Consider the following 20,280-nt stretch of genomic DNA (forward strand, 5'->3'; position numbering starts at 1 on the left):
CATATTAACATAATTACCATATAATGACTATATTTGCTGTACAGAGCAAAATTCTTGAGACTTATATTTATCTTTACACATGATCAAATATCTTTGGTTGTGGGTGAAATAACAGGCAGACACAGTATCTGCTCTTGAATTATAAGATAATTAAACTTAGTAACTCCAGAAAGTTTACAGAATCCCTGCCTGGTGTGTTTTTCTGTCCTGACGTCATTCAAAAGCCATTTTAATTATGAATCAGATCATTCTTAAGCTGCTGATCCTGCATTATCATGCAGAAAACAAGCGACAGGAGATTCGCTTGGTTCATGTCAACATTATGCTTAAAGAAATGAGAAATCCCATTCAGAAGACTCTTCAATCAGCAGTTATGTTGTATTTGCATACTATATTTGATTAGTCTTTAGACTTTGACAAATGCAAGACTGTACACACATCTAAATATCTATCAGCTTCTGTATGAGTGTCAAAGATTGGTTCGTATGACAGAAATAAACATCAGATTCCGTTCTTTGGTCAAGATAGTTTTATTAAAGGTTAATGCCTCCTCCCTTCATTTTCTTTCTACCTAATGAATACGATTTTGATGTTGTTGTTGTTGATAGAAATCCTGAAGCTTTTTATTTTATTTTATTTTTTTAAGATATTGGCTACATTCAAACACATCAAATATACACAGTATGTTATAGTTGCTTAAAATCACTGGATGACAGAACGTCTCCTACAGTAATGGAAAAGAGGACAACATCTCCAAAGACAGTAGAGCACAACAGAGCGGTTCAGAGAGCGCAACAGAAAGATCACATTCATTTTCTCCATTGGGGCTTTTATGAAAATGTTTCTATAAAACCACAAAGCAGTGGATATAATGTTTTTTTTTTTTTTTTTATCATTCAATTTATAAGCTAAATTCTGCACTAGATGAACAGAGATTCACCAATCAGAGAAGTCGCTGTTATTATTGAAATGGGAATCATAACAAAACTGGTTCAAATCAACTGCTCACTCCCATGATGCACTGCAAATGACTTACTAGACTCAAAACAACTTATAAAATGATCATCTAATAAATGATTTATACTTGCAGCCAATTTAATATTTTATTTTACTTTATTTTTATAGTCAATATTCTATTTTATTTATGCATGCAGGTAATGATCTATATTTAATATTTTATTTTACTTTTTTATAGTCAGTATTGTATTTTATTATTATTTTATTTATGCATGCAGCCAATGATTTATAGTCAATATTGTATTTTATTTTTATTTTATTTATGCATGCAGCCAATGATTTATAGTCAATATTTTATTTTATTATTATTTTATTTATGCATGAAGCCAATGATTTATAGTCAATATTTTATTTCATTATTATTTTATTTATGCATGCAGCCAATTATTTATAGTCAATATTTTATTTTACTTTAAATAATTGGCTGCATGTATGAATAAAGTACAAATAATATAATGATGACTATAAACCATTGGAAGCATGTACAAATAGATAATTTTTTTAATTAATAATGACTCTGGATTCTTTTTTATTTTTATTCATTTTGATGCATTTGTGTCATTCATACAGAGCTCCTAAAGGAACATAATATGATATATATTTATTTATTTGTTTTGTGTTATTTGCGAGTGAACACAAAGTTTGTGAGATAACGCAAAAGCATTGACATAAAGTCTCATATTTTCTTCCTCCTCCGTACATTCACACTGATTCATGGGTTGAGTAGTTCATTCCCTCGTAACAGAATTTAAGTGCACAGATTAATACAAGAGTTTTGTTTTTTTTTAACCAATGTTCAAATACCTTTTGGCTTCAGATCAGATTGTGTGATTGATGGAGAAAATGAATGAGAAAAAATACTCACTTTACCAAGGCGGAAAAAAGTATGCGTTCACAGTTGCGCTCTATATACAAAGACAAGTACTTCATGTTGTTGTCGGTTTACCACATTATAAGGCTCTATTTTTAAAGTGCATAATACTTGGAGGAGCTCGCGAAGAACTTCAGCAACAATAATAATGACTTTTCAAAGACTGTACGAGTGCTTAACTGACTAAACGCAGAGATGATACATGATAATGGCGACGAGTACATGTTAGTGGCCCCCGGATGATACACACACCTCACACACGTTTGTTTGTGCTACACGTCTCGCATTTCTCCGTCGCTTTTCTCTCGGTTTATTAAAATACACACAAATACACATTGTGACGTCAAGCAAATAATGACATTCATAAGACGAGAGAAACTCTCCCAGGTCCCTGACTCCATCAGAGATGGATGTTAAGAAATGAAACGCGAGATTATGAGGATGGTCGACTTCCTCGCTAACTAGGAAGAGGATTTGACGCTCGCCACCGTCCCCGGTGGTAAGGATGACAAACTGCATGACTGCATGTTTCCTAGTTATTCCTGTGTTGGTCGTGAAGATGAAGCGGGACGCTCACTGGTTAACGGACGGGACATAGTCTGGGCGACGGGTCTGGATGATCTTGGGTCGATCGCGTTTGCCGGTCTCTGCCGTTTCCTCCTCGTCCTCGGAGCTGTCGTCCTCACACACGTGTACGATGACGCTGGGCGTGTTGGTGGTTCCAGTGTGAAGCTCGTACTGCTCACCTGCAAATACATGTAAGCGTCATGTTATAAAAGTGTCCTGTTTTGCACATGTTCATCCTTCTTTAGTGTTTGAGCATGAAAAAGCTCCAGTTCTTCTCTATATGAGTGTCAGTGTTTCTGAACTCCTGAAACGCCTCCATTGTAGTCTTGAGTTTCTTCCGGGAACGAACACGTCACAATATTCCTCATTTAAATAATTAATGCGCAGAATAAAGGGGCGGGGCCTGGTTGAGTTAGTTAGTAGTGTGTTAAACTGGCGGTTATGGAAAGGGGCGGGGCATTTCCCAAACACACTCGAAGCGCTCGACCAATCACAACACACTGATCCAGCCGACCAATCAGAGCACAGTGTGCTTTTCAGAAGGAGGGGCTTCATAGAGACAGGAAGTAAACAGAGCGTTACTGACAGACTGGGAAGAGAGGAGCCGCAACAATGGAGAATATGAGGAAGATAATCAACATTCAAGCAGGAAAACCTGTTCTAGTAGAGACTGAAACAACACCAAGAGTTTGTAAAAGGGCAGAATAGGTCGTATTTAAGAAAATACAGTAAAAATAATTTCTTCCATTAAGTATTATTGTGGATTAGCAAAATTGTAGCAACTTAATATAGATTATTTAATATTTTTGAAAGAAGTGTCTTCTGTTCAACAAGGCTGCATTTATTTGATCGAAAATACAGTAAAAATAGTGTAATATTATTCCAATGTAAAACAGCTGTTGTCTATGTGAATATATAGTTAAGTGTAATTTATTCCTGTGATCAAAGCTGAATTTTCAGCATCATTACTCCAGTCTTCAGTGTCACATGATCCTTCAGAAATCACTCTAATATGATGATTTGCTTCTCAGGAAATATTTATGATTATTATCAATGTTGAAATCAGTTGCACTGCTTTTGTGAAAACTGTGACATATTGTATTTTTCAGGATTCTTTGATGAATAGAACCACATTTATTTGTCATTTTAAATGTTTATAAATGTTACATTATAAATGTCTTTACTGTCACTTTTGATCACTTCAATGCATCCTTGCTGAATAAAAGTATTAATTTATTGAATGGAAGTGCATATGCCGCATATGTTGTTGATAAATATAGTGCAGCGCTCATATACAGTATACAAGTATAGCGTGTAAAAGAGGTAACTGGGTTATACCTGGTCCTAGTTTAGACACAGCACACAGCAGGTCGTAGTTGAGGACGGGCATGGCGTCCTGCGATTGAGCCCAGCCTACAGGGGGCGACGCTGGCGGGGAGATCAGGAACTGCTTCTCGGGTTTCGGAGGCTCCAGGCGAGGGCTGCCGATGTGCACCGACTGGAAGAAGAAGAAGCTTTATTGTTCTTCAATTTTTAAATCAAATATTTTCTTTGTGTGTGTATATAAATATACAAGCCTGCTGTTTTCTTCTTTTTCTTAACCTGAATTAATGTATGGTTGTATATGAATATATGTATCTATATTATTTATACTATATTACTATATTTACGTTATTGTTACTTTCTGTCAGACCTAAGATGAACCAAATAAAAGCAAAAAAATAAATAAAAAATAAATCTTTATTGTCATTGTATGCATACAGTAGTACACATCAACAAAATGGACTTAGCAGCTCTAAAAAAAGATGCATGAAACAATAAGTAATGCTAAATAACTAGTAGAATAAAGTAAACAATATAAATATAATTTAAACAATACACAGTATAAACAGTAGCCTAGTGCAAGAGTACTTTAAAAACAACATCAGTATTATAGATACATGCATGATTGTAAACACTGTTCATAGTAAAACAGATAAAACCGTGTATTCTGATGGTAACAAACATTAATGCAGCAGCACTATAATAAATAATAATGTTCACTGTTATGTGTCGTAATATGTATGTAAAAGGATGCATTAGCAGATATGCGGATGATTAGTTGCATTGTGAGTTACGTGACTGATTTAGAGCGTTCACAGCTCTAGGGAAAAAAGCTGTTCTTAAATCTGGTTGTGCGAGATTGAATGGCTCTCTAACATCTACCTGATGGTAGCAGTTAAAGAAAAACAAGAGAACGAGAGAAAGAAAAGGAGAAAGCTAAAAAATATTTGCATTTACATGTATGCATTTATCCATAGCGAATTACATTGCATTTTATCAGATCATGCATTTCGTGAGAATTGTGTTACTGTTTGAGCTACAGGAATCCGCAACGCTAAACCAGGTTAGCAGGGCGTCTCTATGCATTCTGTCCTATTTGCATAAGGTGATCAGATTTTTTAAATGGAAAACAGTGGGCAAAATACAATTGAAGTCTCAATTTTTATTGAATGGAAGCAATACATTTTTTACCCATTATTATTCATTATTATTATAATATTATTAAAACTAATAATTAGCATGATGTCTGTGTTTTAAAAAAAATCACACTATGAAAACTATAAAAATCACACTATAGTAAATAGTAACCAACATTTATAAAAAAAAAAATATAATAATAATAATAATAATAATAATAATAATAATAATAATTATTATTATTATTATTATTATTATTATTTTTATATATATATATATATATATATATATATATATATATATATATATATATATATATATATATATATATATATAGCTAAATAGGCTTTTATTTTGTATTTTAGGGTAATTTTAGGTAATAAAGTTAATGCTTTCTGCAAATGCAATTGTGCAATTATTCATACATATTTAGTTGTACTTTCACCCATGTGGTAATAGTTAAGATAATCTTTGTTCATAAGACTTTATAATTAATAAAAACCTCACTAAACAAAAAATACCATGCTATTCTTTGGAGTACCATGCTAATACGATAGAGTGGCACGATTCTGAATAAATAGAAAATCATGTTTTTTTGGGGTTTCAAATAGAGATCACGATTCTGAACAGACAACTAAACAACATAATGTAATTTACTAGATGTTCAGGCAAAATGTTAAATGCTGCCATCTGATTAAAAATGTAATTATTTGAAATAGTTATTTTAAAAAAATCTTTGAGTGAATGATTCAATGACTCACTCAAAGTAATAAAAAATAAAAAATCCACTTGTTTCATTACTGAATGAATCAGCATTTCTAAATGAATCTCTTGAATGAATGATTCAATGACTGGTAACACTTTATTTTACAGTGTCCTTGTAACATATGTTACATGTACTTACCATAGTAATAACAGTAAATTATGCATAATTGCATGTAACTAACCCTCAACCAAATCCTAATCCTACCCTAACCCTACAGTAAGTACATGTTGTTAATTAATATTACTCAGTATTTAAATATATAATTACACTGTAACAATGACACCTTAAAATAAAGTGTAACCTAAATTTTTAACAGTAACTTGTCGCCACCTACTGGTGTAATGATGTAATCGATACAATCTTCATTTGAAGCATCAAGCTACTTTTAAAAGGTGATTCGCTAACGTAGACATCAGTGTTAATATGTGAACTTCTGTGATAATATGAAAATCTGTAAAACAGAAATAACGATACTGTGTGGTTTGTGAAGTAAGGAATAATTGACGACAGGCCGTTGAATTATTAGAAAAATAATGCACACCCGAGGTGGTAATGCGGTCACGACGCGAAGCGGAGTGGCCGTTCACCTCGGGTGTGCATTATTTTTCTAATAATTCAATGGCCTGAAGTCAATTATTCCGCTTATACTACAGTTACCACACCTCGAAACATTGTTCAGATTATGTATTTCAAGACGTTTGTAAAGTTTTTGTCATTAAAATGCTCTTGTATGTAGGACTAATTTCTTACGCATCTAATCCCATGCCTCTGTTGCTAATTACAAAACGTCATATTAGAGTTAGTAACGGAGGTTTGAGCCACTGATAGCAGACTAATGCTGGACACACGACTAGCTGACACATTCTCTGACTGTTTTCTTCGACGGCAGCAGATTTTAAACACCGACTTTGAACACAGACTGAATGCGCTGAACACGCGGTTGGACATGATCAGTCATACGTATCAAATTGCATTCATAACCGGCCTTAAAGTGTGTCCCCGGCTTTATGCAGTTATTAATGCAGTTATTAGAGAGAGATGTTGCAATAATGAGACAGAAAAGCATGTGCGTCAATATTATTATTTATTTATTAATTCAATTTGTTTTAATTAATTCGTTCATTCTTTTTTTTTTCTTCTATTATTGACAGATGACAGTAGACTAGCCAAATAAATGAAACACAAAGCCCTTTTAACAAGTAGGCCAATCAATAATTATTTATTTGTTATATTATCTGCAATAAAAATCCGTGCTGCAGGACTATCAATTTATCCATTGATTATAGATAGGACAGTATACTTTATTTATTAAAATTAAACTGCATGTTTCCATTGATTGTGAAGCTAGACATTGAAAATTGCAGATCAAGCGCATGGGGCTAAATGCTTTTTCTTGTTGTGAATTGTATCCTATTTTCCGTTATTACAGTTGACTACGCGAAGTGATATGGAACTGTAATGCGGTCAAGACCTGCCTGGAACTACTTTAGCCGTGCGTTTCCCTGAAAATAATGCACACCTTAGAACGTTTGTCAACCAATCAGATTCAAGCATTCAACAGCCCTGTAGTATAAGCTGTTTTAAACCTTTACATGACGACTGCTCTCTCTGGATCAGCGCCAACGCAGACCTTAATATTCTGGTGTGATTTTGTCAAAGGTTTAATAGACACACGTGGGTGTTTGAATCCAGATAGAGTTCAGAATCCAGATACAGTACTATGGTATAAAAATAAGGCACCATGGAAATACTCTGTCACAATCTCCATACCACCGTATAACTTCTTTGTAATGGTTATTACCTGAGCGAAATACAGACGCATCTCCTTTCCGTTGAAGTCACTCTTATGGAGTTTGACTCGGGCCTCGGCTGCCGCTAAAGCGTTGGTGAAGTTGATCCGAACCCGTCTGAAGCTCCTGAAGAACTGGAACGATGTGTCTGGATCAAACGCACGGAACAACGCCTCAAACTGCTCCTGATGATGCAAAACGAGACGGGGGGGAAAAGTGTCAAATAACTGGACTGAGATGAACAAGACAATCATAAACAACGCAATTTCCTCAAGGAAAAACATTGCAAGAGGGTCGCCAACATCATGTATGGAAGGAAAACAAAGAACCTATGCGACCCAATCATGAAAACGAGTATGGCACTGCTGAAACATGCAAGAAATACATGCATTTCAAGATTTAATGAGTAGTGTTTCTGTCATCACACCAAATACTGGATTTTTCTGCTAGCTACCGCTTGCAGGATGTTTTTCTCTTTTCTTTGTATTATATAATGTGAGCAAAACACCTGCCTGCAAACACTCGATGTGAGGACTGTTTATTTATTGGTCTCACAAAATGATTTAGAAAGAAATTCATCCCAGCTGTAGTTTTATGAATGAGGTCCAACTACTGTTCAAAATTTGGGGTCGGTAAGATTTTAAGGTAACACTTTATTTTACAGTGTCCTTGTTACATGTAACATATGTACTTACCATAGTAATAACAGTAAATTATGCATAATTACATGCAACTAACTCTCAACCAAACCCTAATCCTAACCTAACCCTATAGTAAGTATATGTAGTTGCTTAATATTACTCAGTACTTAAATATATAATTACACTGTAACAATGACACCTTAAAATAAAGTGTAACCGATTTTAAAAATATTTTTGAAGTCTATATTATGAAGAAGTCTCTTCTGCTCACCAAGGCTATATTTGTTTGATTTAAAAATACTGTCAAATAGTGAAATATTATTACAACTTAAAACAGCTGTTTTCTATGTGAATATACAGTAAAGTGTAATTTATATCCTGTGATCAAAGCTGAATTTTCAGCATCATTACTCCAGTCTTCAGTGTCACATGATCCTTCAGAAATCATTCTGATATGATGATTTGATGCTCGAGAAACATTTATGATTATTATCAATGTTGAAAACAGTTGTGATGCTTCATATTGTTTTGTTTTTTTCAGGATTAATATTAAATTATTAATATAAATATTACAATTAAATTCAAAAGAACAGATTTTGTCAAGTAAGTTTTATTGGATTTTTTTTACAATCTTACAGATGTCTCTTTACCAATAATACAAAAATAATAATAATAATTAATAAAAAAAAATAAAAAAAAGAATATAAACAAACCATCCCATACCCGACCTGTTTACATTGACTTGAAAAGGTATGATGAAGGAATGTTAAAACACTACATTAACAAAAGATGCATTAATCCACAAGGTTTCCATCTAGATAACAGCTAAAAGGGTGCCAGATTTGGTCAAACTGCTCATATTTTCCCTTCAAACAGTATCTGATTTGTCAAAAGAACAGATTTTAATTGAAATAGAATCTTTTACATCATATGCATCAATTTAATGCAAATTATACTAACCCCAAACTCAAAAAATCGAATATGTCAACAAAACAGTCCGTTTCAAGCTTCAAGCCTCTAATCCCTTTGTTTATCGAACCCAAACAGGCCATCAGAAACAGGAGAGCTGGAACAATAAGAACTGCAGGAGCAGCAGATTAACACGACCAGGCTAGTTTAAGGATCGAAAGAAACCAATTATGTAAGCTTGTGGGAGACCGAATATAAAAACAAAAACATGATGCAACAAATGCAAAATTAGCAGCAGAACCTGAAAGAGAAATGCAACCTAACAGTTTCGATCAGACTCTTACCCGAACCTGTGGCCGACTGAACGTCTCATGGTCCACCGATGTGGCCACCAGGCACAAGTTGTTGCACTTTGTAGTTTTAAGATGCATGATTCAGTTTCAGAAGAATGTGCAGATTGCATGTGCGGATGATCACCTGCCTGCCTCTACCGGGGGATTTCCAACGTAAGACGTTCAGAGTCTGTTCCCGATGAAATCTCTCCAGAGAAAAGCCACTCCGCCACACGTGCCAGCAGAAGTTTCTAAAAGTGCTGCGAGGTCACGGCTTTACTCGCAGGTTTATCTAATGCTGCTTATAGTCCAGCTGATACTGTTGAGGACCGCCTCTCTCTCTCTCTCTCCTTCAGCTCCTCCTTTCATTCTCTCTCTGTCTGTCAGTCTCTCATTCCTTGTTGCTGACTAATCCTAATGAGGAACTGGAAACTCATGACATCACTCAGTCCAGTATCCTCATTCTCTCCCTTCAGCATGTTTCCATGTGGCAATCCCACCGTCTCTCACCTTTCCATCCCAACATCTCTATGTCGTTTAACTACTTTCTAACATCATTCTTTTACATTGTGACAACAAAGCACAAAGACTCACTTGTTTTGTCTTGTCTCCAAAAAGCAGAATGTGCCCAGACTGCACCTGATACCAAAACTATTACACAATAATCAGACTATTAACCCACGGATAAAGAAATAAAACCAAAATCGCGATATTTATTAGAGCGATTACCAAACGCAACATGCGCCAACCATCTTCCCATACTCGTAATGAGAAGCACTTATGAACAAAAAAAAGTTTTTTTGCAATTTTATGCGATTAACATTTGACAATGAATTAATTAAAGTATGTATTGCAATTTTATAGTTATTTACTATTTTGATACATTATTTAAAAAATAAAACCTTAAATATTATATTTTTACTTTACAGTAAAATATCCCAATAGTAATATTTTTATTATGTTTTTATTTATTTTTATTTTATTTTTTTATCTAGTAATTATTATTTAATATTATTTTAAAGCCATATTAATATATAATCACAAAACTTCATCAAAATTCTACAAACAAGCAAACCTGGAACTTTTTAAAACCACATATAAATCACAAACTTTATCAGAAAAATCTAAATTAAGATTTATTTTTTCTCAAATCGTGCAGCCCTTAGACATTTTTAATAACTTTTACAGAAAAAAAGACTTGTTAAATTAGTTAACTGTAAGTAACCTTACCATTAGGAATGCACCGATATGAAAATTTTGTCCAATACCGATAACCGATAATTCTTTATATTTGAATTGATTATATTGGCCGATAAATCTAAATCCAAATTTTTATATAATTTTTGAGAGCCTGATTACAAAAACCATCTTGCAGGCACTTAAAAATAAATCAAACATATACAGTACAGTAGCCTATTTGAACCAGGGTACGTTTTAAAATAAATGTTACACTACTATGGCCATGTTGGCCAACTTTCCTTATCAAAAAAATAACAACAATTCCTTATAAATAAATAAAACAATGCCTAATTGGGATTACTGGTTAATAAGTTTGATTCATTCCTATTTCCTAATGACTGATTAATTCTGTGAACTGACCACCTAGAAACCACCCAAAACACCCTAGCAACCACATACATTTTGATTCATAACAACTTGCTTATGATCCATTGTGTAAACTGGTTCAATTGATTAATTTTTAACTGACTCAAAGATTCGCTCACAAATCAGACATCACTATGACTTTTGAACAACTTTCCACAGAACTTTCCATGAATTATAACACTGATTTTTCCAACACAGTTTTAAAATTCCCCAACATTTCCAGGTTTTCAATGACCGTGGGAACCACTTACACCAAACAGCAACAAAAAAACAAGCTGACTGTGGCGAACTCACTCTTGTTTGTGTGTGTAAATGTGTTGATGGTAAAGACTGCATGGTTAGACAGTAACCCACAAGTCTCACTTGTTTAAAGATTACACTGATCACCCGTTCGTGTACATGCACTGCGTGTGTGTTATGGAAGGACGGTGCATATCTGACTCAATGGAAAAATGGAAATATGAAACCAAAATAAGGTGATGGAAAAAATGCAAAGGCAAGCAGACACTAGATGGGTGTTATGCAAAGACAAGTGGAGGTGAGACAGCAGATAGTTGTGGTACACATAAGCCACCAGAAGATATTTATATCCAGCTGCACAAAAGCGCATGATGATGTAACATATGAGTGATTTACATATTATCTACAGTAGCCCCATAAATGTATATGGACACTTAAGCTACTTCAAATGTCAGTGCTTTAAATAACACAATTTTAACGCAGCGTTCTGTTTATAATACCAGTGCAATACTTATTCTCATGCTCATTTATTTGTCTTGAGAAAGCCAACATATTGATATTCTATTTAAAACCACCCAGATTACCTTAGCAACACTCTAGCAACCACCCAGAACACTGTCGCAACTGCATAGCAACACCCTAGCAACATCCAGAACACCCAGCAACTGCATAGCAGCCTACTAGGCTAGCAATCACTCAGAACACCTTAGTGCAAAGTAACCACCTAGCAACCACCAGAAAACCCAGTAACTGCATAGCAACCTCCTAGCAACCACCCATAAGATCCAGCAATGGCAGAGTAACCACCAGAACACCAAGCAACACCCTAGCAATCACCCAGAACACCCAAGCAACTGCATAGTAACCACGTAGCAACCATTTGGAAGACATAGTAACTGCATAGCAACCTCCTAGCAACACCCCAGAACACCCAGCAACTGCATAGCAACACCTAGCAATCACCCAGAACACCCAGCAACTACATAGTAACCACCTAGCGACCATCACCAGAACACCCAGCAACATCCTAGCAATCACCAGAACACCCATCAACTGCATAGAAACCTTATATAAGTACTAGTACTTTTATACCAAAGATACTTTTGCAGCCAGGTCAGCATCTGTTTTGCAGGCTTCTGTTTCTCTCAGTTCTCCCCATTCTGAAAAAGCCGGTCCGATATTTACTCGAGTCTGACATCTTGCTCGGTCAAACCTCCCGTTTCCTCTTTCGTTGGTCCTCCGACAAAGATTTCCTAGCTTTCTGCATCTTTTTTACAGCCTCAGCCATAACTCAATCTATCGTTGCCCTTTGCTTATAGCTAGCCGGTGCTTGAATGGGGGCGTGTACGTGTGCAGTGCCGTCAAGCAATTCGTTACATCGCGAGACCTGATATCACGCGATACTTCCTGACGCCGACCCGCCGGCCCAAAGTTGCAAGTGAGTTTTTTCCGCTCTTGGGCACCAGGGGGGTGCGAAACCACCACCATTCAACTCGAAATAAGTAATATAACCATTCCACTGACTCCAAAGCTGTTCAGTTAAGGTTAAAAAGTACCTAGAGCACCTTTAAATGTGTAAATACATTCTGTGTACTGTAAGTACAGCCTGTCCGGCTTTTCATGCATCAACTGAAGAAGTATTTCATGTCACATGTGGCCATAGTGTGAACGCACCATCTGTGCATTAGCTTTAAAGCTCAAACATACAGTCACCTGCTCTGAATGGAGGCCGAGAGGGCAAAATGCAGAACAAAGGTTTACAGTGCAGCACTGGAGGAAAAGACACCGAGCGCTCATGCATACGGGACCGAGTCAATCCCGGGACAAAAGCTGAGTCACATGTGCGCTCAGCCATAGTGCAGAACAGCTTAAACATTTGCCCATGCTTTCTCACAGCAGAGAGGCATTCTCACTTGAGCAGTGTTTTGCTGGCTCTTTAATAATGATTAAGATGATTTAAATGAGTTAGGTAGTGTTTAGAGCTGGTGGTCAAACATCAGCCAGGCAGACATTTCCACTACAGACACTGAAGCAGGGATAAAGTCACCTCAAATGTCTAAAACTTAACCATAACATACACACTAGCCTACTAGGCTAGCAATCAAGCAGAACACCCTAGAAAATGCAGAGTAACCACCTAACAACCAGGCAACTGCATAGCAACCTCCTAGCAACCACCCATAACAACCAGCAACTGCAGAGTAACCACAACCACCAGAACACCCAGCAACACCATAGCAATCACCCAGAACACCCAAGCAACTGCATAGTAACCACCTAGCAACCATTCAGAACACCCAGCAACTGCATAGCAACCTCCTAGCAACACCCCAGAACACCCAGCAACTACATAGTAACCACCTAGCAATCACCAGAACACCCAGCAACTGCATAGCAACCTCCTAGAAACCACCCATAACACCCTAGCAACTACATAGGTACCACCTAGCAACCACCAGAACACCCAGCAACACCATAGAAATCACCCAGAACACCCAAGCAACTGCATAGTAACCACCTAGTAACCATTCAGAACACCCAGCAACTGCATAGCAACCTCTAGCAACAGCCCAGAACACCCAGCAACACCCCAGGACACCCAGCAGCTACATAGCAACCTCCTAGAAATCACCCATAACACCCAAGCAACTGCATAGGTACCACCTAGCAACCACCGGAACGCCCAGCAACACACTGGCAATCACCCATAACTAAAAAATACTTTTATTCATTACTTCAGAATTCTGATGTATTAATGATTTCTGATGGATCATGTGACACTGAAGACTGGAGTAATGATGCTGAAAATTCTGCTTTGATCACGGGATATAAATTACATTTTACAATATATTCACATAGAAAACAGTTCTTCTAAATTGTAATAATATTTCAAATTTTTTACTGTATTTTTGATTAAAATGCAGCTTTGGTGAGCAGAAGAGACTTCTTTAAAAACATTTTTTAAAAATCTTACCGACCCCAAAGTTTTAAACAGTAGTGTAGCTTATTCAACCATCTATATGTCTCTAATAACAAATGATAATTCACCCAAAAATGAAAATTCTGTCATAACTGTCTCTTCATCATGTCATTCCAAACTCATGTGAACACAAAAGAACAACATAAAATACGGCAACACAGCCCTCAGATGATCAAATGATAAATTCTCTGTTCATCACACAAAATGATCATGTCAAGTCAAGTCACCTTCATTTTTATAGCATTTTATGCAATAGAAATGGTTTCAAAGCAGCTTCCCGATAATAAACAGTAAAGTAACAGAATTATGATGCAAACTGCATCAAATATGGATGAGACAGATTCTGCTGTAAAGCAGCCGTAACAAGATAATAACGATCATGTCACTTCAGAAGACTTATGGATTCATTTCACACTGTCTTTATGTCTTTCTTTGGTGCTCTGCAGAAGAGAGAAATCCATACGAGTTTGGAAAGATATGATGGTGAGTAAATGGTGACAATTTTAATTTCTGCATGAATGATGCTTTTAAGGGCAGACCTACACCGCCGATAGAAAATGGCCATTCACCATTACACAGTTTCTTTTCACTTGTGTTGTAGTTAAGGAGATAAACACAGTGCAAAATGTCGAAACATGTACAAAAAAAGTAAAATTTGTATAATCACTGTTTTTGTTGAAAAATGACCAGCTCGCTCTTAAATGCGAGTATAATCATGTGATTATCTGTATGTTTTCAAAGTCTGAAAAAGAAAACACATTTAGCTGGAGATTTCATCATTTCTCTCAATAATCATTTAAAGGGTAACTCTTGCCAAAATACAACCTAGGCTCTTTTTGTTAATCTACCCGAGTCAAGCTTTCGTTTAAAAGCATAATTAGAATGGAAACGCCACTTTTAAGTTTGACCGTATTTTCGTTTTAGGTTAAAATGACTTGTGAATGGGAGTGAATGGGGCACTACTATGATAGCATCAAAAATCACTATTTTTAAACACTAAGAAGGCTCGACACAACATGAAACTGTGCTGGAAGTGTCACCAGAGGCTCTACACATGAACTCCAGCATTGAGAACAGTGTTTGTGTTCACAGAGTTTACTAAAAAGAAAGATTTTGAACAACTCACTGTCTCTGTGTAAGCAATAATTGACGACGGGTCGTTGAATTATTAGAAAAAATATATATATATACAGAGAGAGAGAGAGAGAGAGAGAGAGAGAGAGAGAGAGAGAGAGAGAGAGAGAGAGAGAGAGAGAGAGAGAGAGAGAGAGAGAGAGAGAGAGAGAGAGAGAGAGAGAAAGAAAGAAAGAAAGAAAGAAAGAAAGAAAGAAAGAGAGAGAGAGAGAGAGAGAGAGAGAGAGAGAGAGAGAGAGAGAGAGAGAGAGTGTATGAAATACCTGAATCTGTGTGTCTCTCAACAGTGTTCGGCAGCAGCCTCTCTTCAAATAGCGAAACTGTAAGTTTATCTGCTTCAAGAACAGCGGCGTTATTACCTCACTAGTGAGAAATTCATGTGGCTTTTAAGTTGTAAAACTATTTTGCTGATAAAATTGTCAGTGCAGCGCTGACAACACGTTTCTGTGCGAGTGTGTGTCCGTACTGTGTGTGTGTGTTTGAGCGGGAGAAAGAGAGCTTTTCATACATCATAAAACGTAATTTTGTGGCAAAAAACATGGAAATATTTTGCCGTTTTTTCTTATTGTTTACTATTTTTATTTGTTTTGTCAGTCACGTTGTGTGTTTTAGTTCTGTGGGCTGTAAGAATCTTTGAAATAACTGAAATCGTTCGGCGCAGTGATATGGAGCTGTAATGCGGTAGCCTGGATGCCAGCCGAACTTCGCCCCGCCCACAACATTTTTAGGTCGGGAAGTTCAGTATGGACTTGATCCGTTGTGGAGCAACTATGCTCGAACCAGAGCTGTTCTTTGGACCAATCAAATTGTCAGGGCGGGCTTTATACGATGATGGACAGATGATCAACAGTAACATAATCATCCACGTCACCAAAGAACGCTTGGGTTGAATTCATTTACAACAAAGATGGCTGCCGCTGGAGAATTGAGATTTCACACTTACAAATAAGTCAGATAGAACAAATGCATATTTGGCGTGCTGTCCGAGGAGAGGCTCCGGCTCGGTATTCGGCCCGAACCCAGAGTACTCCCCCCGTATTCCAGGCTGTGGAAGAACAAGCTGAGAGTGAGTGGAGGGATGCTGGAAACTGTCAAGGAATGTTAGGCGAGTCGACAGAGTGAATATATATATGCTTTTTTCTCATGCTGATAGGGTAGACATGGTAATTGTTTGATGACAAGTTGATTGGATTGATTATCTGAATGTGCTCCTCCCAAACTTTGTTTATGAAACATCATGTGTAGATTCTGCCATCGCGTCTGTTATAGAAGATATCGACAGTGCATTCATTTTAAAAGAGGAACAGAGAACCGCGATCAAGGCATTTGTCGATCGGAAAGATGAATGAAGAACATACGTCACTTACTCCGTTGCTCTGATTGGTTGTAGGTCTATCCAATTGAGTGCAGAGGCATTTTCTTTCCTGGTTCGGTTGAAACACGCCCCATAATCACAGCCCAATGGAGCAGATCAGACTCACATTCTGACTATGATGACGTCAGGCTAGTAAAGCGGTCAAGACCTGCCTGAACTACTTTAGCCGCGCGTTTCCCTGAAAATAATGGCACACCTTAGAATGTTCGTCAACCAATCAGAGTCCAGCATTTACCAGGCCTGTAGTATAAGTGCTAATAAATCTGTGTGCTGTTTTTAGATAAATAAATAAAAATGCACACTGAAATGCTTGATCCTAGAACAATGGTGAATCATAAATCTCAAATGTATTTTAAGGCCAACCATTTCAATCTAAGTTTACAGATAAAAACAATTAACTTTTGAAAAAGTATCATAGATATTCAAGCATGCTAAAATGAAAATATTTTTTGCAAAATATTATAGTCATTTCTGCATAATAAACCAAGAGCAATGTCTTTTAACATTTAACACACTTTCACATCAGATTTTTATTACTCTGTCTTATGGAAAAGTGCAGATTGTGTATTTATAATTTAGTAAGTCTGACAGACACTTGGCCTTCTTAGCTAACATTTTCCATTGTTCTTATGGGATAGTTCCTGCTAAAAATAGATCTCTTTGGAAATTATATTACATAATGAGCCTCAATTTAAGCAATACTGGGATGAAAGTCATGCAAGACAGAGAAAAACTATTGCTTTATAAGTGGCTTCAAGGGATAAATATGCGCTAAGACAGCGATCGACCTTCGACCTCAGTGTCAGTGGAAAAATAAAAAAGCTACAAAGGTTTATTTTATTTTCCATGTGGGCAGCTGCGGTCAATGATCTTTCTAAGAGTTTGGTTCCTCATTGAATGTCCTTTTGTAGCAGTAAAGCAGGTGTGGTGCTAAAATAAACCAAGGCTTTGTGGAAGCTTCAAACACCCTGACCAAAGAGAGACACCAACGGGTAATACAGTCATATTATTAGAAAGGGAAAATGAGGGAGACGATGAAAAATGGACCATGTTGGTTAACAAATCACAGCATTAAGAAAGATTTGCCTTTGCAAATCATTAGTTTCAATTATAATGCATTTACATCATTCTGATCAGCAGGCATCGCCAGAGTTTGGCGTTTCTTGTGCTTCAAAACAGTGAATAATTTTGCAAAGCAATAGGTTCGATTGATTCAAAGTTTTGAAAAGCGTTGTTTCTCCCATTACTACTTGGGATGGGTTCTTATGATTTGGGCCAAAAAATAAGCAACCAAACAAAACACCACAGCAACCGCATAGCAACCATTTAAAAACACCAGATTGGCATTGGCTTGGCAACCCCTCGAAACGCAGCCAAACATGATGGCAGGGAGTTTTTGGCAGGTTTTCTAAAGAAAATGTAAAAACCTAGTTTGAATCACTGCTCTATTATGTACAGAACACCCCTTTTATGAACATAGGCTATTATAAATGTATTATAAATCAAAATTAATTCAGAGTGGCTTATATAGTGGCACCAGGGTCTCACATGGCTATCTATGTAGAAGATATGTGATGGAGCAAACCAAGGATTTACAAGTGGACAAGTGAAATCACAATATATTTCTGTTAAAGGTAAGGTCGATAATAAACTGACAAGGCCCACAATCAGATCTGAAGCGTTTCTGCAGGCCATGGACTCATTCAAATGAATGTAGCTTACATCTGTGCTGTCTAACAAAATAAATATTGTGGTACTATGTAATATGTCCCAAAAATACTATGGTTGTACCATAGTTCAATGTCCAAAAGAACAGGGTACTTTTTGGTGCATTTTAGCAAATACACCCCATTCCCAAGGTAAATGTCCAAAACATTGTATTACCATGGTTCTTATGCAAAAACCATTATACTGTCATGATACAATGTCCAAAAAACAACAACAACATGGCAGTGCCATGATCAAGAAAACAAGGTAGAACCATGGTACATATCCACAAAGCAATGTAGTACCATAGTACTTTTTTTAGTGCACCGCTCATGTCCCACAAGTCACACTTCAGTAAATACAGTATGAATTATTTTAGGAGCAACAATTTATGGCTTTCACTTCCGCGACATCAGGTCCCGCTGCGATAAACCGGGTATTAATCGGGGTAAAAGCAAAGCGCGTGCACGCCTACCTTTAAATGCTGCTCACTAAAAAGCTCTTCGCACACTTTGCACGCGATAAGCGCGTTGGGTTGTTCGTTTAGCTGGACTTCAGAAGTCGCCGCCCCTCCACCGCTCTCGGACTGCTGCATGTTCGGTGCCTTTGATCTCAAACGCGGTGCCTTTGATCACAAACGTGCCCGCGCTCAGCTCATGGCGCCATGCTCTGCGTCTTTCTCGTCTCCAAAGCAGCGCAAACCGTCAAATTGACACACACACACTACTGTACATGCAGTGCTAGTGCATGCATAGTGCTACTACCATAACCGTGATGTATTCCTGAACCGAAAATGACGTCTACACTTGCGACAGACTGCACTGGGGGCCAAAACAGCTGATATGACGTCATGGTTTCCGCTTACGCACGAGCGCTGTGCATGGAGCATTGGGGTTGATGCAAGTATTATTTGTGAAAAAGCACTAGATTGTTCAAAATGTAACCAGGAACACGGGAGACACTGAAGACACGGTTAGGTTTGTGTAATGTGTGCAGTGCGTGCATTTTAAATGTGATTATGACAAAGATTATCTCTGTAAAATGGTGTTTGAGTGCCCTCTTTTGGTCAGATTTGTTGCAATGCAGGCACATGGCAAAGCTGTGGACATTGAATGCATTGCACACTGCTTTAAATTCAGTATTCTGATACTCAAATTACACTAAAAATGTCAGAATGTCATTGCAAGTACGAAGATATTAAAGACTGCAAAAACACACTTTACATGCAAAACAACTCAGTGTTGTGTGACTGATTTTATTTTGTGGTTCGTGGAACATGTTCATAGTTAATGTGCTGAACTACACCTGTGGACCTGTGTGAACTTAATTTATCAACCGTGCCACCTTACCTAAATCACTGTGACGCCCTGCTATTTTTTAACAAAATTGTATATTTCCCGTGTTTTTTGCACGTTTTAACAGAAATACTTAACTTCTCTTAATAAATAACAGACTACATTAATGTATAAAATTAATATATGGAGAGATTCCATCTTTGTATTCATCCATCTATCCACTTTAGCATACTTTTTTTAAAGGTAGCCTACTATACTGTACATATTAATGAAATTATACTTTAAAAGAATATATTTAAGTGCAAACTACATAATGTTTTTGGACACTTAATTGCATGTTATTTGCAAGTAAATAACAATGTAAAAAGTTATTTAAAAGCATTACAAATGATTATTAAAACATAATGATTTAAAATGGACTTTAAAGCAAAACTTTGGATACACTTTATTTTAAGGTGTCATTATTAATTAATTTATTAATTCTTTATTCCAGACTCTTAGGTCCATATCACAAAGTAAAAGAAACAGAAAGAAAAGAATAACATACACACATAAATTTACATATCACAAACATTATTTAAGAACATACAA

At 36.6% G+C, this 20,280-nt stretch overlaps 1 protein-coding gene across 2 annotated transcripts; it reads right to left on the reverse strand.

Annotated features, from left to right (window-relative positions):
• Positions 1–891: 891 nt before the first annotated feature.
• Positions 892–19,267, reverse strand: rcan1b (regulator of calcineurin 1b). Of its 2 annotated transcripts, none has more exons than XM_084106753.1 (4): positions 18,870–19,267; positions 7,483–7,656; positions 3,794–3,953; positions 892–2,634 (listed from the first exon to the last, which is right to left on the reverse strand). In XM_084106753.1, exons 1-4 carry the CDS (start codon positions 18,987–18,989, stop codon positions 2,462–2,464), a joined length of 627 nt encoding a protein of 208 aa, XP_083962879.1. In that variant the 5' UTR covers positions 18,990–19,267; the 3' UTR covers positions 892–2,461. The 2 variants fall into 2 exon arrangements, with proteins under 2 accessions (XP_083962879.1, XP_083962880.1); XM_084106754.1 differs by lacking the exon at positions 18,870–19,267 and adding an exon at positions 9,366–9,965.
• Positions 19,268–20,280: the final 1,013 nt, after the last annotated feature.

The sequence above is a fragment of the Abramis brama genome (assembly GCF_963993115.1).
Source record: "Abramis brama genome assembly, chromosome: 2".
In the NCBI taxonomy this organism is placed as follows: Eukaryota; Metazoa; Chordata; class Actinopteri; order Cypriniformes; family Leuciscidae; genus Abramis; species Abramis brama.